We start from the raw sequence: 25,163 nt of genomic DNA, 5'->3' as shown, positions 1-25,163 counted from the left end.
TTTGGTTCTTACTTCACATATAAATGTAGAAACTGTGCAACCTTATAGGTCAATTAAACCCTACCCCATGTCATTTATACTATAGATATCATATATCTTACATCAATATATATTATAAGCCCTACATGGCAATGTTATAATATTTGCTTTAAACAACCACATATATATTTTAAAGTTACCATTTCCAGAATTCTTTATTTCTTCCTGAAGATCTGAGTTTCTATTTGGTTTTGTTTTTCTTTCAGCCTAAAGAAGTTTCTTTAGCATTTCTTGTAGCATACTTCTCCTCTTAATTTTTCATTACATGAAATATCTTTATTTGCCTGTATACTTGAAAGATATTTTCACTGGCTATAGTATTCTGAATTGACAGGTCTTTTTTCTTTTAGCACTTTAGAGATGTTGTTTAAGTGTCTTCTGACATCCATAGTTTCTGATGAGAAGTCACTACATAGTCATGTAGATTCCCCCTGTCTGTGTAATTTTTCTCTGTTTGCTTTCAAAATCCCTTTACCTTTGTGTTTTTTTTCCTCCCATGAGCAGGCACTGGGAAACAAATCTGGGTCTCCAGAATGGCAGGCAAGAACTCTGCCTGCTGAGCCACTGTGGACCACCCTATCTTTGCTTTTTAACAGGTTGACTATGATGTATCTAATATGAGTTTTCTGTATTTAACTTTCTGAGATTTTTTTTGTTTGTTTTGCTTTTTGGTGGGAGGTGGTACATGGTCCGGGAAGTAGTGAAGACTCTAGATTCTATTACATTTCTACACTGAGTGTTAACTTTTTCTTTCACTTGTAAAGAACCCAGGTCTCCAGCATCGACGGCAAGCATTCTACTACTGAACAACCCCATGCACTCACCCTTCTGAGAATTTTGAATCTGAAAATTTATGTCTTTTCACCAAATACAAAAAATTAGGGCCATTATATTTTCAAGTATTTTTAAAATTTCTCCTCTGCTCTCTCTTCTTTCTTTCTGGCACTTGAATTATACATATGCTAGAATTTGAGTTATTGCCTCCCAGGTCTCCAAAGCGCTGGTCAAAAAAACCCTTTTTTCTTTTTCTTTTTAGCCTTCACCTTGAATCATTTCTATTAATCTATCTTGACTTTCACTAATCTTTACTTGTTTGCTGTTAAACATACCCAATGAGATTTTCATTTTCAAAATTGCATTTTTAGTTCAAATATTTCCTTTTGATTCTTTTTTATAGTTTTTTATTTCCCTCTGAGTTTCCTTCTATTTTCATTAATGCAAGCAAGTTTTCTTTTATTTCAATAAGAAGATTATAAAGTTGCTTTAAAATCCTAGCTAATTTCAATGTCTAGATTATTTGAGGGTGGATCTTGTTTCGTGGTCTCATCTCTTAAATATGGGTAACATTTTCCTGGTTCTTCACATGTCAAGCAATTCTGGATTGTATCTTGATGTTGTAGAATATTGTGTAGTGAAGACTCTAGATTCAATTACATTTCTCCACTGAGTGTTAACTTTCTTTTTCCCTGTAAAATGGGAAATTAGCTTGTCTAATCTATCCAACTGTAAACTCTTTTTTTATGGCCAGCAGCTTAAATCTTTCTATAGTTCTTTAGTTTTTATCCAAGGTGCTTGGATTCTGCCCCATGTGTATATGGTTTATAACTTGGGCAAGATTTACAAACAGAATTTGTAGTTCTTCCTTCTGAATCTCTTCTTTCTCAAGATGCCTCCTCACTTTTCAGGACTTGTAGTTGCCCTGAATTCTATTCTTTGATTCTTCAGGCCAGAAACACTGTTTTCCCTATTAGAGGTTGAATCAGATTGTGTGGTGCTGACATCAGCCTGCCCTGAGACTAAAATATGTAGCAATGGGAAACTCAACCTCTTCTGGTCCTTGTTCCAAGTTTTGATTCTTTCAGAATTCTTGCTTTTGTTCATTTTCCAGTGACTTTAAAGTCATTGTTTTTAATTTTTGTTTGTTTTTTTTTGTCCAGAGTTTGTAATTGTTATTTGTTAAAGGATTGGACCTGATAAATTCTTAATTGTCCATCTGAGACATGTTACACATGGTATCTTAGGGGGATTTAGCCCATTTCCCAAACTTGTAACCTGATCCTTTTATTGACTTCTCTCCCTTCTCTGTTTCAGCGTCCCAACTTCATCACATGTGTTTCCTAAGCTAAGCTGCCTATATTCAAGCCCTTATCTCAGGACCTAATTTTGGGTGTCATAAATTAAGACATTATTTATTAAATCATCTCATCATTCACCCACACTATTTAATTTAAACCTCCAACAACCCTTAGAAATACAGTAAGAAGAACTTAAAGAAGTGTTATTTCCATTTTACAGATGAGAAAACTGACTTTTAGAGAGGTTGTATATTGCCTGTGAAACTGCATTAGATTAGCAGAATCTAACTTCAAAGCCAGATGTGTCTGATTTTAAAATCTTATAACCCTGTGTGTTTTGAGGTTAGTAATTTTCCCTCTCTTTCCTCATATGTTTGTAAAATGGGGATAATAAAGTACCTGTCATATAGGATTATTGTGACAATTAAATGAGATATTGTAGATATATGACATTGTACCTACCAAAAATTAAGTGTTAAGTATCAGTCAGCTTTCACTGTATAACAAATAATGTCAAATTCTAAGTAGTTTATGACAAAAAGTACTTATTTCTTACTCCAGTTGCATGTCAGCCACTGGTTGGGTGCTGTAACTCTACTTCAGGCTGCAGTTTGAGTATGCTCTACATATCTCCTTATTTTGGGATCTGATCTCAAAGACAGGCTTATGTATAAGGTGTTCTTCTTAGGACAGAGAGCACAGGAGCTAAGGAGCTGTTGGAAACTTGAAATTTCTCTAAAAACTTCTTTTTGGAAGTAATATAAAGGAAATATTCCACTGGCCAAAGTCCTATGTCTAAGCCCAACGACAATGGAAGGGGGGAGATATATTTCATTCACAGAGAAGGACAGATTGAATAAATGCAAAAAATAATGCACTCTACCATAACTATTATCATACTTTTTCTTCCACAATATCCCAGTTTCTGTTTTCCAGTAACTGGAATAGAAGGTGGATCAAAGAAAAGGCATGTCTACTTGAAATGGCAAGAGTTCAGAACAATATTTTATTTAATGCCAAAAGAAAGGTCCAGACAAGAACTGCTATGGGCGTTTAGAGTTATTACAGAGCCAGAGGACTGGGAAAGGTCTTATGAAAGAAAGAAGGCTTAGGTTGTTTTTTAAAGATGATTAGGTTTAGATAAGTCATTGTAAGCAGCTGGAGCAGGATAAGCAAAGGTATAGAGGTAGACCAGTCTGGCCTTGTTATTAAGTGCTTTTAGAAGGATCAGTGGAGGCTGACTAGAAAGCCTGCATTTCAATCAGGAGACAAAAGGGAGAATTAGGAAATTTTGAGTGAGTTTCAGAATTAAAAAGTTGTATTTTAGAAAGATTGGCTGCACAATCCTGTAGGAGGGAAGACAGGCAGTGGGGGTATTTCCTCAGCATTACACACAACAGCCATTCTTCTTTCTTTTTACAGAGCCTACTTCGTTTTGTAAGACAAGTATATGAAGAAAATATGTTGGGCATGACAAATATTTCCTCAATGTAGACTTGACTCCCACTAGTATGGAAATGAAAATGGCCCTCCTTGTTTTTCTCTGAATCTCCTATCTGACCAAATAAAGAGCATATTTTGGTAGGAGACAATATTTCCCACATAGAAACATAATTAAAACGACATATCAGATAGGCTAGAAGTAGAAAGAAATTTTGCAAACTGGATAAAAATATTTGTGCATTCTCATTTTTAAATTTTGCTTTTGAGCTAACCAAGGAAAATCAATTTGAACACAAAGATAATTTTTTGTTGTGCACTGAAAAATACAGGAACACTTCTAAAATTTTCCATCTTTGAATTCCTTAGCAAAATACAATGCCTAGAAGCTTTTGGAGAGCAGTGACAGTGGCTGTGGTAAGATTTTCCATTCTATTATTAATCTGACTTTTTTTTGTGTTGGTCTTGGTTCATTAATGATCTCTAATGAATGTTGGTTATGCTAATCTTGCTCTATTTTGGTTCTGAAAATTAGTAACAGAAGTTTGAATGAGAGTATTTGATTTTTAAAAATTAGATTTGTGGCTATTAGCTAAGTGGAAAAAAAAGAAATACGCTGTATCTATTTATTTCCCTTAAATCAATCACCTGAAAGTTGATTTTTTTAGTCATCATTATTTATGCCATGAAGACTACATTATTTCATTGTTAACATGACATTGAAACTAGGTATTGCAAGATGAGATGCACTTACAAATATATAGATTAACATTTGAAATCTTTGAGTGAGGAATTGAGGGAGAGGGAAGGGACTGGAAATTTGTTTAGCTTCTCTTCAATGCCAGGTGCTATTTTTTTAAAAAGCTTTTTATTATGGCAACATGTAAAGGATGAACTTGCTATTTTAACCATTTTTAACTACAATTTAGGGTCATTAATTACACTTCCAATGTTGTGTTACCACCACCACCATCCATTACTAAATCTTATCACCCAAAACCGAAACTCTGTACCCATTAAGCAATAATGTACACCATTTGCCCTTCCCCCAGACCTTGATAATCTGTAATCTGCTTTCTGTGTTTATGATTTAGATTATTTTAGATATTTCTTATAAGTGGAATTATATAATATTTGTCCTTTTGTGTGTGACTTATTTCACTTAGCATAGTATTTTCAAGGTTCGACATGTTTTATTATGTATCAGAACTTCTTGTGGTTGAATAATATTCCACTGTATGTATATACCACACTTTGTTTATCCATTCATCTGTCAATGGATACTTGCATTGTTTCTACCCTCTCATGGGTTTTTATATATCAACACTGACAGCGAGGTTTTTGGTTTTCTCTGGGGTTGCTGAACTGAGAAGATATAGTCCTAGAGTTCCCTGCGGCTGTATCCATCCTATGTGACATTGAGGAAGACTGCCTCCATATAGAAACACTGAGACTCATACACAATGAGAAGTAAAGCCAAAATATGGAGAGAAATAGGAGAACATAATTTGAGTTTGGTCCTAATGGTGCCAAAGATTCCTTTCTAGTCTCTATCCCTGTTTCTCCCCAGTTATGAGTCAACAAATTCCCTGCTCCCATTTTTTGCCCAGTTAGTTTTAAATTTTATTTAGAAACTTGTAATGATTGAGTTTTAAATGCATTTCCTTATTTAGTATGTCCCCCTTGGTCCATCTCAAGTGAGAACCAGTAGCATGTGACACAAAGTAGACACTCAATAAAATGTTGAATTTGGACAAGCCATTTAGCCTCTAAGAGCCATGGTTTTCTTGTTTTTAAAATGAGGGATTTAAATTAGGTGATTTCTAAGTCTCTACATTTCAAAATGCAATTCCTCCTTGAAGTCTTTCCTGAATTTCACAGTAGAAAGTGATGTCTCCATCCTTTGAAACTCATGGTATTTATGAGTTGTTGGTTATGCCTTATATCAGTTTGTAACAGTCTTAGCACATTATGTAGTTCTTTTGTCTTCCAACTTTTTATTTAGAAAAATTTTAACTAAAGAAATTTGAAAGACAAGTACAATGAACACCTGTCAAGTTTTAAGTTTTCCATACATTATATATATTTCTATTATATACAATTTATATGTGCATAATTTATATATACTTTTATATATAGGTAGTTTTTCATGAGCCATTTGAAAATAAGTTGAAGGCATCTTGACATTTCAGCATGCATTTCCTAAGAAAAAGGACATTCTACTACCATTAACACACCTAAGAAAACAGTACTTTCATGATTTTGTCTAATCCACAGCTCATATCCAAGTTTCCTAAATGTATATAAAGTAACTTTTATAGGTGTTTTTATTTTTTGATCCAGTGTTTGATCAAGGTTCACATATTATATTTGATTGTTGTATCAGTTAGGTGCTCCAGAGAAATGGAAATAGTTGTATATATGTATGTGTGTATTTATTTATTTCAACAAAATGGTTTATGCAAGTGTAGAGCCTGAAAAGTCTGCAATGTGTAGGGCAGACTGGGTAGGAGCTGATGTTGAAGTCTTGAGGTAGAATTTCTTCTTCTTTAGGGAAAGCTGTTTTGCTCTTAAAACCTTTCAGCTGAATAGATTAGGCCCCTCCACATAGTTGAGGATAATCTCTTTCACTTAAAACAGCTGTTTGTAGATGTTAACCACATCTACTCAATACCTCCACAGCAACATCTAGATTAGTGTTTGATTGAATACTGGGTACTAGAGCCTAGCTAAATTGACACATAAAACTAAACATTCTTATATCTCCTTAATCTAGAATATATCCTATGTGATGTTTGCTTTTTCATGATATGGTCTTTTTTGAAGAGTACAAACTACTTGTCATTTGGAATGTACCACATTCTGGATTTGTTTCCTCTTGATTAGATAGATGTAGGTTAAACCTTTTTGGCAAGGCTGAATCATAGGTGATGTTGTGTATTTCTAATTGCATCACATCAGGAGGCTTAATATGTCAGTTAATCTTCTTTTTTGGTGGTATGAAGTATAATCACTTAGAGTAGGGACTGTCAGATGGCTCCATTTGGGAGGTACATTTTTCTCTTTGAAATTAATAAGCAGCTCATGGTGTGATACTTAAAGATATTGTGAATATATTGTTACCATTTTATCAACGGGCAATGATTTTTGCCTAAATCAATTATTACAGCAGAGTCAAAATGGTTATTTTAAACAATCTTTTACTCGTCCTATAGTTATTAGCTGTCATTCTTCTATAAAGAAGAGTTTTTCATCCCCCCTCCTTTCCCTCTGTCTTTTGAATACCATAGGGATTCGTGACTCTATTTTTAATTTGGCATGTTATAATTCACTACTGTTTTTATCGTTTTTGATGCTCAAACTATCCCAGATTTAGACAGTGGAGACCTTTTCAAATCAAGACATGACTTATTAATCTTTGAGCAATTCCCTGTCTTTTGGCACAGATTTTCCAGACTTACTTCGTATTTTATCTGCCACAGACCTGGAATCAGACACTTCTCCAAAAGAGCCTTGGTTTCTTTTAGTGTGAGTGGTTTTGCCTTTACCATCATCTGTGTATTAGGGGTACTCATTGCTGTTGGGAAAACCATGACTTCTTGACCTTTTCAGTGGCAAGAACTAAAAATTTCTTTTAAAGGTAAATTATATCTTGAGTTCATACCAATACTTCAAAGGCATATTTAAAACAGCTGAGTTTTTTGTTTGTTTTCACCAACCTCTTCTATCTTGCTTTTGCATTTCTTTTCTCTCTTGCCAAAAATTCTGGTTCTCAATTCCACCAAAGTTGAAACAATTCGTACAGCACATAATTACTCATTTGCTTTGTCTTGCATAACTTGCCTAACAATCTCAAAATAATGCTATTACCCAGAATATGATTACTGAAAATAGTTACCTTTTTTTTTGTAGTTCTTTTCATCCTTATGGCATACTCTTCTAGAGATGTACAATCAAATTCTGTGTTTTAAAGTCACTTGGAAAAGTTCTGTTCTGTGTGGTTGTACTACCAATTGTGTATAATTTTATTTTCATGTTTTAGGGATTGCTTCTGTAAAAATTAATTTTTAAAATAATACAATTTAAATTTGATGTTACAGTTTTTTCTTATCTTTGTTTATTATATATAGTAAAATAAGTATATACACACATGTATATTTGTCTTCCTTTTATGATGAAAATATTGGCTGATAGTAGCATTATTAAACTTAGTTTCTTGTCTTCTATAATATATATAAAATAATTTCCAAAGTTCAATACATACCAAAACTACAACACATTTACTAAATAAAGCTAAAATTTCCTTTCTTTTTATCCATAGATTATATCTTACTAAGAATGTACAGTTAGAATGAGTTCAAAAGTTACTTGAATTACACTTTTTTTCTGTTTGATTATGTTATAACTTTGTTATGTTTAGGTTTATTTGTTTCTGTGTTCAACTTTATTGTTTTTACAGTATTTTTATTTATTTTGATTTGGGTTCATGTAAAAACACTTATATTGTTCAAAGACTGAAACTAAATAAAATGATATATTTGAAGAAGTATCAACCCATCTCCAGTTCTTCTACTCCATTCCAAACCAGCCTCTATATGTAATTTTTTTGGTTTGTACTTCCTGTGCTTTTTTTTTTGCCAAAATAAGCAAATATATTTTTCCCTTTTTTTGTACATGATAGGTAGTATATAATTACTTATTATTATTTTTTCACTTAATATAAGCTGGTAATCACTTACATCATTCATAAAGATCTCCCTTATTTTTAAATTATTGTATAATATTTCATGCTATAATTTATTTGACAACTCTCTTCTGAATGGGCATTGGATATTTTCCAATATCTTCATATTATAAATAATGCTGCAATTAATATCCTTACGTATATGTTGTTTTATATTTGTGGATGTGCTATAATGTAGTTATTTATAAAAATAAAATCTGTCTACTTATTTATTTTTATTGCGTTGCCTTGAACTGAACAGAAAAGAAGCTGTTTGTATACCCAGTTATTCTTTTGGGGGAATGGGGCAATGGCATATTCTTAGTACAGCCTTATGGGTATGATTGTGCAATTGAGCTAATTCTTGACTCATTTTAAAAATAAATATGTTAAAAAAAATCATGTAGATTTTGGAGTTGCTTCAATTCTTCCACATTTGTTGAGCTCTTAATATGTTCAAGACATATGTCCTCAAAGATGGAGAAGATATTGTTCTTGCCTTTCAGGAACTAGCCATCTAGCCTTGTGGTTCTCAATCTTGTTTAAATTAGAATTAACCATGGAACTTTTAAAAATTATTGATCCATGTTGCCATATTCCAGACTTATTAAATTAGGATCTCTGGGAGTTGGGCCCCTATCATTATATATTTTTAAACTCTCAATATGATTTTAATTGCTGTCAGTTGAGAATCTGATCTAAAGGCAGATGTGACCACATTTGTAAATGGCAAGGTTGACCTCACAAAGAGAAGAATATGTAGGAGATGGGAAAAGGCTATTCTCCAGCATTTGGACTCATGAAACATATAGGCTTTGACCTAGTACTCAAAGGATGAATATGCCTTTGTGAGAAGGAAGATACAGAAGTGGGGAAGAGCAGATGAGTGGTGACCAATGCATGGTAAAAAGGAGTATATGGTAAAAAATGAAGATAGAAAGGCACTTCAGGACCTATTGTGGTGAACTTTGAATAATAAAATATTTTGGTCAGATGAGGGTCAGGGAAAGACATGGCAGTAGGAAACTTGTTTGGAGGTTCAGAAATAAAAAAAAAGCAGTGATCTGACAAGATGATGTGTTATAATCTTATTGTAGTATCCAATCTACAAATGAGAAGGAAACTATACACCACAGTTATTAAGCACCCACTAATTTTCCAGGACTTGTGCTTTGTGCTCTACATTTTTTTATCACAGGAGTCAGAGTTTTTTCTACCATGCCACCATTGTCCCTTTCATCTTCCAGGACTCCACTCTATCTCAGAAGCATTTACAAGGGTCTTGAGACATTATAAAGAGGGATGCTCACACATAGCTGTTTGGATGAGGTATGGCAAAGTCTTGGGCACTGGCAGATTCTTGCTGAAAGATCCATCAGTGAAATGCTGGTAGGTGAGGATGGCGAGGTTGAACTTGACCTATGGCCATGGAGAGAATGCCTCTGTAGCATGGGTGAATATGTTATGTTTATTCAAAAGGCAGTGGAACAATGCAGGTGCTGATGAGGATGCACAGCAACTGGAACTCATACATTGCTGGTCAGAATGCAGAATGGAGCATTTACTTGGGAAAACAGTTTGACAGTTTCTTTTAAAATTAATGACCCAGGAATCCCATTGTAGTTATTTAACCAAGAGAAATGAAAGCTACGTTCACACAAAATTTTGTATGTGAGTGTTTATAGTAGGTTTAGTCATTATTACTAAAACAGGAAATAACCTAAATGTCCTTCAATTGGTAAATGAATGGACAAACTATGATATATCCATATAATAGAAAGCTACTCAGCAATAAAAAGGAATGAACTATGATACTCACAATAAATGGATGAATATCAAATGCATTATGGTAAGTGAAAGAAGCTATACTCAAAAGATTACCTACTTTATGACTCCATTTGTATAACATTCTGGAAAAGGAAAAACTGTAAGGCAGAAGAAGACAGATTCATGGTTTCCCTGGGCTGAGGGTTGGAGCGGGGTTGACTACAAAGGACATGAGAAATTTGGGTACGGGTTGATGGAAATATTCTATATCTTGATTGTGGTGGTGGTTAAATGACTGTATGGATTTGTTAAAACATATAAACTGTACAATAACTCAGGTGAACTTTATTGCACATAAACTGTATCTTAATAAACACATGGGTAGTCTGCAGGTCAGGCTCAGCTTCCACATGGCCTCCTGGCCAGCGACACTGCTGATCACTTCTTGATCCTGAGTTTACTCCCGCCCATGTGGTCTACAGAGCTTGTGCCATGCTTCTCCAGGCCCCGCTCCTCCCAAGCTCTTCTCACCTCCTTTTTAATCCCAGTGACCCTCATTTCCCCTTCTCCTGGTCAGAGGCAGTAGTTGGTAGGTCTGTTTAGGACCTATTTTGTAGGCTATTAAACAAACCAAAACTTCACTGAATATTAACTTTTTGTTCTCTGTTTTCTTGACACAGCAATCTTCTTATTTATTAGGGTTAGGGCACAAGAAAGTGTGGCAAGAAAAAAAGTAGAATTTCAAAATTATTTTTTTCTATCCAAAACAAGGATAAGTTTCTTTACTTGCCCAAGATCACACTCAACATGTTGATGGGACATGGTTTTCGGAATCCAAATCTCATGTTTCCTCCAAGACTAGAGGGTGGCTCAATAGTATTAAATTAAGATGTAAATTAAGATGTTAAAATATGATGGGTTATTAAAAATAACAAAAACTACTAATTTTCATTGCTTTTTAATTTTTATATTAAAGTCTGACAATAATCAAACAGCAGTTTATATATTTCAAAATATGGAACTTACTGTGTTACAAGGTTCAGGATTCTACAGTCTCTTGGAGGGAGCCTGTCTAGAAAATAATGTCTTATTTTAATCTAGCGTTTGGACTGTCAGACTGGTGAAAGGGCTTCCTAATGTCAGAGGATCAGAAGAAAATCCTAGTTTTTCATAGCCATTGCTGTATGGTGGCAAATAGCCACCAGGTGGCACCCAAACACCATTCATCAAGGTAAGACCAAGCATATGTGTTCAGGTTAGTATATCATGGTATAACCCTCAATGTTTTGAAAACAAAATATACTTAATTTAGAAATTATATTACTAAATTTTATATATTATTGACCAATTACTTTAAAACATGAATCAATAAATAGTGCTTACTTTTTTTTTGTCAGAAAACTGGCCATAACTTCTGTGTAAAGAGTACTGCAGACAGATTTATTAGTTTGACAAAACATGCTTCTACTTGCGAATTCCCTGAATACTTGTATTATCTACTCTTCTTTTGTGTATGTTTAAAATTTCCCATAATAGAAACATGAAACAAGAAGAATGTTACTGCTAATAAAGACCATGCAATCTCTACTTAAATGAGAAAGTTGGGAGCTGCAGCAGTGAAATACGTCAATATATATAAATAAGGATGATATGATTTTAATTTTATGCTTTAAAATGATCATGGAAGGTATGTTCTGTGACCGTATTAATTCAGCATGAGTCTAAAATGTTTAATTAAATGATGGGGGTCCACCAAAAATATGGAAAACAATTAAAATGAGCATATACTACTTTTCTAAAAAAAGTAAAAAGATACTGTTTTTATTCTCAATGTTACTTTCTTATAAGAACTTTAAGATAGCATTTGAACATATTTAAGAAATCTTTAGTTTCTATATTTACTTAAAACATTCGCAAAAGAAAACAATAATACAATGAACCCTTGTGTACTGATTAATCAACTTAAATAATTATCAACATTCTGCATTCCTGTAAAGTATTTTGAAAGGAAATCCAAGAGATTGTATCATTTCACATGTAAATATTTAAGTTTACCTCACCAATAATTGGCAGCTTAATAAAAAAACTCACATCACCACAATACTAGTATCCCATTCCTGGAGCTCTTGATATCTAACCTTGTTTTAAAGTTCTTTCAGGCAATACAATATCCTCAATGAAATATTTTTTAAGCTTAAGAGCTTAAAATGAGGATATGTTGTAGAGTGTTAAATAAATATTAAAAGTTTTGTAAAGGCAGAAAGATATTTAAGATGAAATGCATATATGTTAATTACTGAACAGAAAAAGGAGGCAGTTAGTATTTCTAACATTATCTTTGTTTCATTATTTAATTAGACTTTATGAAAGCTCGTGTGCTGTGTCATTGGACAGATGAAAAGCATGTCTATTTCTGGAAACAGGCAAGGTCCTTTCATTTATGAGTTTATAAAATTTTGTAAATTTTGTAGGTCAGATAAGTGTGTTCCAGTATGCCTATTTCTGTTTTATTATTGTAGTCTTAGGATAAAAATTATATGACTACACTAGCTAAACTGTGTCTGCTGTAAGATGAGATTTTTGATCACAGCTCTCTTTATTCTGGCTTCCGTCCTTTTCAGACCTTATGTGGTATAATGTTCCTCACGAAAATCTGACATCCGTAAATATAGAGGAACTACATTTTCTGAAGATAATCAATATTTTTAGGCTTTCAGTATTCTCCTCCATGCCCACCCATATTGACATTTGTTTCAGCTTAGGCAGGCATGACCACAGGTTTGCTTACCTCAAATAACCAAAGCTGAAGATCATGGGGCAGCGTTCAGCTAAAACCCAGAGAGGAATGCAGTTGCTGAGACTGAATGTGATATTGCATATCCTTTTAGGAATGTGATGTTTAGATTATATCTAATGGCAGTGAAGAGTAAACAGATAACTTTTTCTTCTAAGATCTTGTAATACTTCCTCGCTATTTACAACATCATTATATTAAGAGGCATATTGCTTGTCTGTTGTAACTCAGGATTTTTCTTGCCAGGCAATTAACTTAAAATCTAAAAGGACGCACAGGTTAAATTACTAATATGATATATGGAAAAAGAAGCTGCTGTTTCCTCAGATTTTGATTGTCCTCTCAAGGCCTGTTTTGCTTTATACAAAGTTATCTTATAACTAATCAGGAAAAGCAGAGCAAAGGCAAATTTGTCTCATCAAATATTTCTACACTTTATTTCTTAACTGACTCCTGAAATTCTAAGAACAAAATTCAATTAATTCCATAGGTAGGTAGGTTGAATTGTTTGTTCAAATGCAAAAATTCCCGAGAGAAGGAGCATTTTGAGCCTTATAAAAAAGTGAGTAGAGGTAAGTTTAGATCAGAAAGGATAAATGCAGATCATATTAAGAAGATTTATTCAACAGAATTAGATCTAATCAGGATTTGGCTAATATTTAAGTAATGCTAAATAAAGTTGTGTTAACAAGTAGCCTAAAATTGCCTTTTTCTTTTTTAGCAAAAAGAGTTGGAAGTGTTTTATTTAACACAAAATACTGTAGGCTTAGGATCAAGAGCCTTTAGAAATTTTAATGTAGAATTTATTTTGTCTAATTTCATTGAAATATATCCTTCAATCCTAAAACTTTCACTTCCAATATCAGCATCTACTGAAAGTTGCATGAGTAGAAAATTGGAAATCTTCCACTTTTGGTGGAATCTAGAGTATTAACAAAAATTTCTGAGTGAGATCATTCTGGTTTCCAGAACTAGACAATTCTAGTTCTGACATTAACCTTGGTTAAGTTACTTACCTCTTAGAAATTTTCTCATCTATGAAAAAATAACATCATACCATCTAATAATAATGGTTACATTGGATAATTGTTCTGAGGCTGAGATGGTAAATATGAAGTAGCTGGTTTCATATTTGGGTTCTTCCTGAAGCAGAAGCAAGGTAAGGATTCAGGTGAAATTTGTTGATGTAAGGCGGGAATATGGTAGGGAGAAGGGGTAAGTTGAGGGAAGATAGAGGAATGGGAGGCAACCAGTAATGGGTACAGAGTTAAGCCAGCTACTACAAAGGGCAACTGGGGATTAATTCTTTATGGAAACTCTGGAAAAATGGCACAAATCACACATTCCAGTTTTATTTTACTTGATAAGTGAGGGAGTTAGGATATTTATACACGAACTATTGGGAATCATAGGTTGAGGGCTGTTTCCAGCGATATCAATTCCTTAGCACTTTAGTCTGTACCTACACAGAGCAGGAAAAAAAAGAGCTCTGGGCATAGAGATGAAGATACTGGTAGTTGGGAATTCACCAAAGCATATGCAAAGTCCAAAGAATGCAGGATGGTTAGTAACAGGTCTGCTACACTAACATAATTTGCTAAGTGTTCAATAAAAGATAGCTACAAAAATCAAAAAATTAAATTCCCTCTTGTTAGAAGATATTTTTATGCAATGCTGTACCCTTTCCCTATAACATACTTCCTCTTCTGAATTAGTCAGTATATCGCTGAGTTGCTAGAGCAAACAGACCCTAAAATATAGTGGGTTAAAGACCAAAGAAGTTTCTTTCTCATGTAATAGTCTAGAAGTCATAAGGACAGATTTGCCCCATATAGTAATTCAGGGACACAATCTCCTTCTTTGTTGTTGCTGCATCATCTACAAAGCAATTTTCTCTGTTTACAAACCATCTCTAGGTTCCAGCTAGTGGGAAGGTGAAAAGAGCGGGAAAGGAGTATCCATCTGTTGTCCTAGGGCATATGCCTAGAAGGGACACAGCACTCCTGCTCATGTGGAAAGAATTTAGTCATGTGGCCATAACTAACTGCAAGGGTGTTTGGGAAATATTGGCTAGCTGGATAATTTGGTACCTAGCTATAATTCTATTATTATGGAAAAGGAAAGTAAGAGTATGAAAAGCAGTAGGACTTGATTTAGCTTCTTGCAAATCTCACTAATCAGAGAAAAGGGGATAGGATATGAAACTGTCATATCCAGTTTGGTTGATTTCACTGAAATCAAGTCACTATGACAAGGTGTGGGTTTCACCTCATCTCTCATCTTCACCCATAAAGTGTATAGTATATTCACCATACAGAAGTATGTATACTTCTGTATATTTGTGTACTTTAGTTGTCTATTTTTCAATAATGTATATTCAAATTCTCCTTTGCCTCTCTTCTACCTCCTACAGAATAACTTTGATTTCTTCAATGGTTGTTTCATTGAGAAATGAAATGGAAATGAATGAAAGTCATTGGAGGGAATCCCACATTTCCATACAAACGAACTTCATAAAAAATTTCAGAAAGTAGAATGTCTGAAACTCCCTAAGAGACTGATAAACTAGTTGAGGGATTCTGTTCTCAGAGATGTAAGAAATATTATAGAGTATATTTCCAGCAAATCTTATTTTTTCTGCTGGATCCCTTACATTTTTCTGTGGGTCTGCTGCCCTTCTGTAGGGATGTAAGCAAAGGGCTGTGCATTCAGTACTATTTAAATCCCAGTGTCAGGTCTCAATAAGTTCCTAAAGCAGAATAGGAGAACAGATCTTTGGCCACTTAACCACCACCTCACTATCTGGTGTACATATGACCCATGGAGAAAGGAGATGAGGGTGGAGAGTGGGAGTAGGAACGGAGATTGTACTGGGGACCACTGGCTGGCATGACACCATGGACAAAAACAGATTTTTGGCCCTTATTCTCTGGATAGGACTGCTGGGAGAGGAGTGTTGGTGGAGTCTTAGGATTGCTGGAGAGACATGTGACTTTTTTCAGGTATGGGGTGTTGGTAACTGCTGGAAGGTATCTCTACAGCCATAGGCTGGCCCCAGAAAATGTGGGCCAGAGAGTGACCCTCTACTTGCCATTCTGATGGAGACCCAGCCTATCTCTTCCAGCAGCAACAGCTTGCATATAGTACTGCCTTGTGACAACTTGGAATCATTTTTAGTTGAGTGATTTATAAAACTCTAATTCAGGCCCTGTGGCTTAGGAGAATTGATGCACGATGTATGGGAATTTTGAAATTTGTTTGTGTGAAATTTGAAGAGCACATGGATGTATTTAAACACCTAAACAATTTCTGTGCTTAGAATTATGAATAATTGAAAATCAGCTAATCTCTCTTCTTTATAAATGTGGTGTACACTTTGTCTGATATTCATTTATCTTCATCTCTTCATTTACCCAGATCCTTCCAAAAAAGGATTTCTCTCCTTCACAAGCTCCTGCATTGGTGAATGTTATTTATAATTCTTTGTCCTAATCCCATTTTGTGTTGTTCTAATTATATTTGTATGCATTCTTATTATATATCTATCACTAGGTGAAATTTCTTGAAGGGAGGGACAAACTCATAGCTTTTTTAATTCCAGGAATACAAGCCTTGCTCACTGTTAGGACTCAATGAGTATATGTTGATAACAAAAATGATGTAATTTATAATGTAGAATGTCTCCCCCATTTGTGGCTTCTTAAGTCCCCTTTAATTCAGACGAAGTATTAAGAGAGATTTTGTAGAATTGTCCAGATTTCCATAGAGTTTACTTTAGCTGAGTCCCATCTTGTCTGGATATGGAATACAGAGATGTTTTTCTTGGAATATTCAGTTATGTAACACAGATGAATAAGAAGTTACCTTGGAAATTCAGAGATTTAGGGTCTGGGGGTGGGGAGTAGCTTAATGAGCTAATAGAAACCTTTCTAAACTTGCAAAACTCAATCTTTTACTCCTTTCTAAATAATTTATTGAGAGTGTAACATTCCTTTTAATCCCCCAGTGAGATGCTGCCTCGCATACTTTGCTACTGTTTGAAGAGCAGTTGTTCTCCAATAGTTCATTCTTAACATTTCCAAAAAGCTTCAGATATTTTCCTTTAGATTTATTAATCATAAAAGCATTATAAAGCCTTTCCAGACTAACTCCATCTGGCTTCTTCCTGTTTGGTCCTTCCACAATCTTGATTACTCAGCATTTGTGTGCATTTCTGCCTATATTTGGACACCTGTACATTGGTAGAAAAAACTTTTTAGTTAGGCTCATTCAAACTGAAATAACAACATACGTGGAAATGCAGTTGTTGCCCTGGACTGGCACTAAATGGAAAAGTAGAACAGTTAACCCATTAGATTGCCCTTGAGAAACAACTAAAGCTTGGAGACTTCTCTCTCAGTAATCCTGCTCAATATTGTAAAACTATTTAATACCACTCTAAAACATTAGGAGTTGCAGTTTAGTTTTTGTTTTTGTTTTTGTTTTTTGGCCTGTAAGCCTAAAATATTTGCTATCTGGCCTTGTACAGAAGAAGTATGTTGATTCCTGCTCTATACCATAGCTATTGGAATTTATGGTGAGTACCAAACAAGACACCGCTATAGTGTGCCAGTACCGTCAGCATGACTCGTTTTTTAAATGAGGCATTTCTGTTTGAATATATACATTTCTAGAACATAACTATATCGGATAAGCAACACAGCTACTTAACTCTAGCTCTTTGTGATTAGGAATTCCTCAGCAGTTAGACACCACTCACCATCTTAAAATCTATAATTTGGGTATTGCCAATTGAAGGTGATATATATATATTTTTTGCTGCATAATTGCAGCAATAAAAGGTGATAAACTGCTGCATAATTTAAATACAATATATCTATGAACTTTGGTGTGCGAATATCTGTTTTGTGTCACTGCTTTCAGCTATTCTGGGCATTCAGCTATTCTGGGTATATACCACGTAGTGCTATTGCTGGATCATAGGGCAACTTGATACTTAGTTTCCTAAGGAAGTGCCAAACTGTCTTTCACAGTGGCTGTACCACTGTACATTCCCACCAGCAGTGCATACATGTTCCAGTGTCTCCACATTTGTGGTCCTCTCCAACATTTGTGGTCCTCTCCAACATTTGTGGTTTCCTATTTAATAGCAACCATTCTTATAAGTGTGAGGTGGTATCTCATTGTAGTCTTGATCTTCATTTCTCTTATAGCTAATGAAAATGAGCATCTCTTCATGTGCTTTTGAGCCACCTGTATTTGCTCTTCAGAAAAATGCCCATTCAAATCTTTAGACCATTTTATAATTGGGCTATTTGTTCTTTTGTTGTTGAGTTGCATGATTTCTTTATGTATACAGGATATTAAACCTTTGTCTGATGTGTGATTTCCAAATATTTCTCCCATTGTGTTAGCTGCCTCTTCACTTTTTTGACAAAGTCTTTTGAGGTGCAGAAGCATTTGATTTTGAGGAGTTCCCATTTATCTATTTTCAGTTTTGTTGCTTGTGCTTTGGGTGTAAAGTTTAGGAAGCTACCTCCTATTACTATGTCTTCAAGATGTTTCCCTACATTTTCTTCTAGAAGCTTTATGGTGCTAGTTCTTAAATTTAGGTGTTTGATCCACTGTGAGTTAATTTTTGTATAGGGTTTAAGGTAAGGGTCCTCTTTCATTCTTTTCACTATTTTTATGCAGTTCTCCCATGCCCATTTATTGAAAAGACTATTTTGTCCCAGTTCAGAGGATTTGGGGACCTTGTCAAAAATCAGTTGACCATATATTTGATGGTCTATTTCTGTACTCTCGATTAGATTCCATTGGTCAATGCTTCTATCTTTGAGCCTGTACCATGCTGTTTTGATCACTGTGGCTTTATAATAAGTTTTAAAGTCACAAAGTGTTAATTCTCCCACTTCATTCTTCTTTTTAAGGATGCTTTTATCTATTTGGGGTCTCTTTCCCTTCCAGATGAATTTGGTCATTAGCTTTCCCAAGTCAAAGCAGGTTGTGGGTAGAATTGACATCTTAACTATATTTAACCTTCCTATCCATGAGCAGGGAATGTCTTTCCACCTATTTAGATACTCTTTGATTTCTTTTAGAAATATTATGTAGTTTTCTGTATACAAGTCCTTTACATGCCTATTAAGTTCATTCCTGGGTACTTGATTCTTTTAGTTGTTATTTTGAATGGAAATTTTTCCTTAACTGACTCCTCAGTTAGGTCATTGTTAGTGTATAGAAACATTACTGATTTTTGCACTTTAATTTTATATCCCACCATCTTGCTGAATTAGTTTATTAGCTCAAGTAACTTTTTTGTAGATTTCTCAGGATTTTCCAAGTATAGTATCATGTCATTAGCACATAATGAAAGTTTTACTTCTTTCTTTCCAATTTGGGTGCCTTTTATTTCCTTGTCCTGCCTGATTACTCCAGCTAGAACTTCTAGTACAGTGTTGAACAATCATGGTAATAGAGCGCATCCTTGTCTTGTTCCTGATCTTAGGGTGAAAGCTTTCAGTCTCTTTCCATTGAGTACTATGCTGGCTATCAGTTTTTCATATATGTCCTTTATGATATTGAGGAAGTTACCTTTGCTTCCAATCTTTTGAAGTGTTTTTATCAGAAAAGGATGTTGAATTTTGTTGAATGCTTTTTCAGCATCAATTGGGATGATCATTTGATTCTTCCCTTTTGATTTAATGTGCTGTATTCATTAATTGATTCTCTTGTGTTGAACCATCCTTGCATTTGTAGTATAAACCCCACTTAGTTGTGGTGTATAATTCTTTCAATGTGTTGTTGGATTTGATTTGCTCGTATTTTGTCAAAAATTTTTGTGTCTGTGTTCATTAGGGAGATTGGCCTATAGTTTTCTTTCCTTATAGCATCTTTACCCAGTTTTGGTATTAAAATGATATTAGCTTCATAAAATGAAGTGGGTAGTGTTTCTTTTCCCTGAATTTTTTTGGAAAGTTTGAACAGAGTTGGTGTTATTTCTTTTGGAATGTTTGATAAAATTCCCCTATGAAGCCATCTGGCCCTGGGCTTTTCTTTGTTGGAAAATTTTTGATGACTGATAGAATCTCTTTACTTGTGATTGGTTTGTTGAGATCTTCTATTTCTTCCTGAGTCAGTGTAGCTTGTTTGTGTGTCACCAGAAATTTGTCTATTTTGTCTAAGTTGTCTAGTTTGTTAGCATATAATTGTTTATAGTATCCTCTTATGATTTCTTTTATTTCTTCAGGGTCTGTGGTAACACACCCCTTCTCATTTCTGATTTTGTTTATTTGCATCCTCTCTTTTTTTCTTTGTCAGTCTTGCTAGTGGCCCATCAATTTTATTGATTTTCTCAAAGAACCAACTCTTGGTTTTATTGAGTCTATTGTTCTTTTGTTCTCCCATTCATTTATCTCTGCTTTAATCTTTGTTATTTCTCTTCTCCTGTTTGCTTGTTGTTTCTCAAGTTCCTCCAGGTTTGCTGTTAAGTCCTTGATTTTTGCTCTTTCTTGTTTTTTAATATAGGCATTTAAGGCAATAAATTTCCCTCTCAGCACAGCCTTTGCTGCATCCCATACATTCTGATAAGTTGTATTTTCATTTTCATTCATCTCTAGATAGCTACTGATTTTTCTAGCAATTTCTTCCTTGACCTCCTGGTTGTTTAAGAGTATGTTATTTAATCTCCATATATTTGTGAATGTTCTCATTTGTTGGCGGTTATTGAGATCCAGCTTCATCCCATTGTGATCATAGAAAGTGCTTTGAATAATTTCAGTATATTTAAATTTATAAATATCTGTTTAGTGCCCCAGCATATGATCTATCCTGGAGAATGTTCCATAAGCACTAGAGAAGGATGTATAACCTTGTGCTTTGGGGTGCAATGACCTATATATGTCTATTAGGTCTAATTCCTTCTTCTCTTCTCCTTCTGGGATACCAATGATTCTTATATTTGTGTGCTTTGTTTTGTCCATCATTTCCTTGAGATCCCTTTCAAATTTTCCATCTTTTTTGCCATTTGCTGTTTTGAGTGTTCGAATCAGTTATCCTGTCCTCTAGTTTGCTTATTCTTTCTTCTGCCGCTTTAAATCTGCTGTTGTGTGTCTTGAGTATGTTTTTCATTTGGTCTGCAGCATCTTTAATCTCTATGATGTCTGCTATTTTTCTGTTTATTCTTTCAGATTTCTCTTTATGCTCTTCTACCGTCTTCTAGATTTCCTTTATATCAGTAGCCATCCCACTGATTTTATTTAGTAGAGTTATATGAACATCTTTGATTAGTTATTCCAATGTCTGTGTCTCCTCTGGTGTTTTTAATTTCATTGTTAGGTTGGCTATGTCTGTTTGCATCATACACTTAGTGATCTTCTGTTGTCTTTGCAGCATGGAAATACCTTGATTCATTTATTTTGGAAGTCAATTTTCTTCAGTAGTCTAAAGCCTCTGTGGGATGGATGTGGAGCAGAATGCAGGGCATGGGATAGGGCACAACAGCACGGTGATGCATTGCAGCAGAGGTATAGGTGCAGGTTGGAGATGCTACATTGGTGCCTGTCAGTGTGGACAACTGGTGGCAGGGAGGCTGTGGCTGTGTGGGTAAATGGGTCTGGGATGGGGCCCTGATGTGCCACTGGTCTAGGGCACAAGGCACTTTGTACACATGCGCAGAGCTCAGGGAGGTGGATCAGTGCTGGGTCTGCATGGGCTGGGGGTGGATGTGGCCTGCTGCACAGGTCAGCATTTGCCCAGTGCTCATAGGCATGACTGGGGGTTAGCACCCCCAGCCTTTATGTACTGGTCACCACAGGGGCAATTCAGCGGGCAGGGAGAGGGAGGTAGGGCTCATGAGGGTGGGGCAAGACTGTGGTTGTGCAGGAGAGGAGGGTTGGGCTGGGACAGTTGTGCATGTGCTTGGGGTGGGAGTGTAGGGCGAGTACATGCACAGGGGTTAGTGAGCGGGGGTGCTTGGAGCATGGGGAGGGGTGTGTGTGGGCTGTGGGATGAGTTGTGGGTCACAGGGCTGCACTGGTGAGTGTAGCGTTTTCAAGGAATGTGGCTTGGCTTACTTCCTAGTCCCTATCTTCCCATCTGTGCACTCCTGAGTGCTCTTCCACGTTAGGCTGTTTGCACCAGCCGGAAGGTGTCTCGTTTTCTGCTTCTCAGTTCTTCAGCTTTTGCAGTCAGGGCCTCCTTATGTGGGGCAGAAGACTCTCTCAGTCACTTACACCCTGGAATCGCAGTCTCTGTATCCCTTCCCTAGCTGTTCTGGAGCAGGGGTGAATTTGACCTATCCTATTCCCTGCAGTTTAGTTTTAAGACACTTGAAAGAGTAGGCAAAGCCCTATGTGGAAACTTGATGTATAATATTTTTTGGCTTTTCAAGGGTAAAATCACAGATCCTTAGAATATTTAGAGCAGGATCTTAGATCTGAAAACAACTGTACCTTGGCTTTGGAAGATCTAATGATTCTCATAGAGTGGCTCATAAAAGGTATCTGTTTATTTGGCTTATCAAGTTTGCATTAAGAATCTTAGTAATAATTTTGAATGACATAAAATATGTCTCTCACTATAGGCAAAACATGATGTAATGTACTTCTGTATATTACAGTAATTTTATTTTGCAAGTATTAAAACCAATGCATTTCCCCCCCACTTTTTTTCTCTTTCATTTTTCATTTGAGATCTTCTGCTTCTAAAACTGAATCTTATAAGTAAGTACAGGGCAAGAAGAGAGGTACTAGACCTCTTTAGCAAGACAATAGGGTTGAAAAAAAGGCTTTGTGGAGTTGAGAGTTTTTCCAGTGCCCTTTAGCTAAGCCTAGAGAACATGGGTCACAGAGTTTTCTCATAGTGAACAGAAGGAACTCCTTCCCCTATGGAAGATAAGCCATTTCCCTGAAGAGGCCAGGAAAGAAAGAGATGTATTAAATAGTGATGTGGGAGTCTATTTCCTATTTAGAGTCTTAAAGAAATTGCCTTTTGGGCTACCTCAGATCAACCTGGGACTCAACCACAACAAAATGAACTTGTCTGTACAACATGACTCGGTGGAGAAACCCTCCCAATTTAGCTTTCCTGGACCTCTCCCCCATCCTTTGTTGCACAATGGGACCCAGGAGCTCTTGAAACTTCCAGAAGAGAATTTACAAGGAAGCTAAGTTGAGACCCAGTGGGACTGCCCTATGTCCCACTTTGAGGCTATCCTAATGTGCCCCAGTTATTACTATACAGTTATAATAGGCCCTCCTGTCACTCTCACAAGTCAATTTTGACAATAAAATTATATTATCAGCCTAGCCATGGGGCCTGCTGAGGTGGGTGTAATCCTGCAGTATACACAAGAGCCTGACTATTGGGTAAGATGATGGATGTAGGATATGTCACAAATGTGGGGACCCCTACAGCACTGCTGAGAGCTGAGCTGAGGCCCATCAACTAAGAAATACTACTGAGATTTTACCAAGCTAAAAGATGAGATCAAGTGTGATTCCAGCAAAGAAGTTCAGTCAGGAATGCCAGTGGGGCAAGCAGCAACCAGGTGGGCCTGGACAGCAGGCCCAAGACAGAGATACTTCAGTGGTTCGCTGCCCCTGCATAAACCATAGCTCTCCCCCGCAGACCCAGACACCATCTGGAGAAAAAAGATGCGTATGTATGAACGTTTGTGCTGGCATATCTGGATGTGGTGGAAGGCTGAGAAATTTGAGAAGTCTACATTTGTTTTCTCCTAGATAAGTCGAAACATTACCTAAAGGGACTGTTTAAATTATTGAATGGGGCTAAATTTTAAGCAATCTTGAGAAAAGTTAACTCTCCGTTCTAACTTGCTGATGGAGGCTTGTGAGGAAGATGATAGTGGTTTTAATAAAAAGGACCTGCATTTTTTCTTTACACATCTCAAATTGCAATGTGCAGGTAAGTTTTGATCCCAACATATGTACATAAAAGCAATCTAGTGTACTAATTAAACAAATGGGCTGTGGAACCTTAGTGGGCTGCTTGGGCTCAAATTCCAGTTCTGCTGATTATAAGCTGTGTGATATTGGATCAGTTATTTAAATTTCCTAAGTTTTAATTTTCCTATCTATAAAACAGGGATGATAATAGTGTCCAACTCTGGAAGTTATTGTGAGAATTTAATGAAATATATGTACTATGTGCATAGTACACTCTCATTGAATTTTAGCTGTTGCTGTATTTATTTTCTACAGTTATTGTTGTGTATCATTTTTTGTTACTTGTAAGTGTATGTGTGTGTGTATCAATCCTACCTCTTCCAAAGGAGTCAAGCTCCTTGAGGCATTAGTTTCTTTTATTTGTATCCTTCATGACACATTAAATCCTCAAAGTATTATGGAATATCAATAAATATTGGTTGTTCAGTTGTTGACCACGGAAAGCTCAAGTTGTCAACAGCAGAATGCAAGTCATTCTTAACTCTCTCCCTCTCCTCCTACATCCAATTTATCAACAATAATGTATTTTCTTATTTCAAAATGCACTTTGAATCTACTTCTCTCTATCTGCATTGCTGCCACTTTATTCCAAACCCCCATAATCTTTCACCTGGAATTATGTAAGAGTATCCTCATTTATATCCTCATTTCCATTCTTGGTCCTGTCCAATCTAATTGTTACATAGTAAACAATATATATGAATCAGATCATATCATTCCCAATGTTAAATAATTTTTCACTTAAAATGGTTAAAATGATTTTTGTTATATATATTTTACTACAATTAAAAATAAATTACTAAAAAAAACCTCAAGGGCTATCCTTAGAATTTATCTTAGAATAAAATCCATTGTTTTTACCATAACCTATAAGGTCCTAAATTCAGAGTTGCAAATTCAAATGCCCATAGTGACCCAACAGGCAACATGAATTAATAAAAAAGGCTGGTTTCAGGAACAGTGGTGGACAGTATGTCATAGACCTTGTCTCAAGGGTTTAGATCCAGCTGATTGTTGCCATGTAGGCCCACTGCTGTTAGATCATGGGAACTTTTCCAACAGGATCCAGAATTCTTATGTGATACTCCTTACATTTAACTTTTGGAAACTAATTTGAAAAACCATGTAACTGTGGACCAGATCCAGTCCTGAGACTTTTGTCCTGTATGAATGAGCTCTTATGTAGCTTTCTAAATTTCTCTTTCCCATGCTCTGTGATTACCTTCTTTCTGTTTCTTGAAGATTCTGTGTTCTTTTTCATATCAGGTCCTTTGAACAGGCTCTGCCTGGATAACTCTCCCTCTCTGTAGTTTGTATAGCTTTCTTATCCTTCAGGTTTCAGTTTAGAATGGCAATTC

General features: G+C 35.5%; 1 protein-coding gene across 6 annotated transcripts in view; it reads left to right on the top strand.

Annotated features, from left to right (window-relative positions):
- FILIP1 (filamin A interacting protein 1) overlaps nt 1-25,163 on the top strand; it is a 396,243-nt gene that overhangs the window by 105,144 nt on the left and 265,936 nt on the right. For 5 of the 6 annotated variants that reach the window (XM_077162253.1, XM_077162252.1, XM_077162251.1 and 2 more), the window contains one exon: nt 3,924-3,971. The exons of the other annotated variant lie outside the window; for it this stretch is intronic. In XM_077162253.1, coding sequence (XP_077018368.1) covers nt 3,933-3,971 — 39 coding nt within the window. In that variant the 5' untranslated portion in view covers nt 3,924-3,932. The remainder of the gene's footprint in view (nt 1-3,923; nt 3,972-25,163) is intronic. 6 annotated transcript variants of the gene reach the window in all.

This window comes from Tamandua tetradactyla, chromosome 5 (assembly GCF_023851605.1).
Source record: "Tamandua tetradactyla isolate mTamTet1 chromosome 5, mTamTet1.pri, whole genome shotgun sequence".
In the NCBI taxonomy this organism is placed as follows: domain Eukaryota; kingdom Metazoa; phylum Chordata; class Mammalia; order Pilosa; family Myrmecophagidae; genus Tamandua; species Tamandua tetradactyla.
The sequence above is the reverse complement of the archived record's forward strand: the minus strand, read 5'-3'. Positions and strand labels throughout refer to the sequence as shown.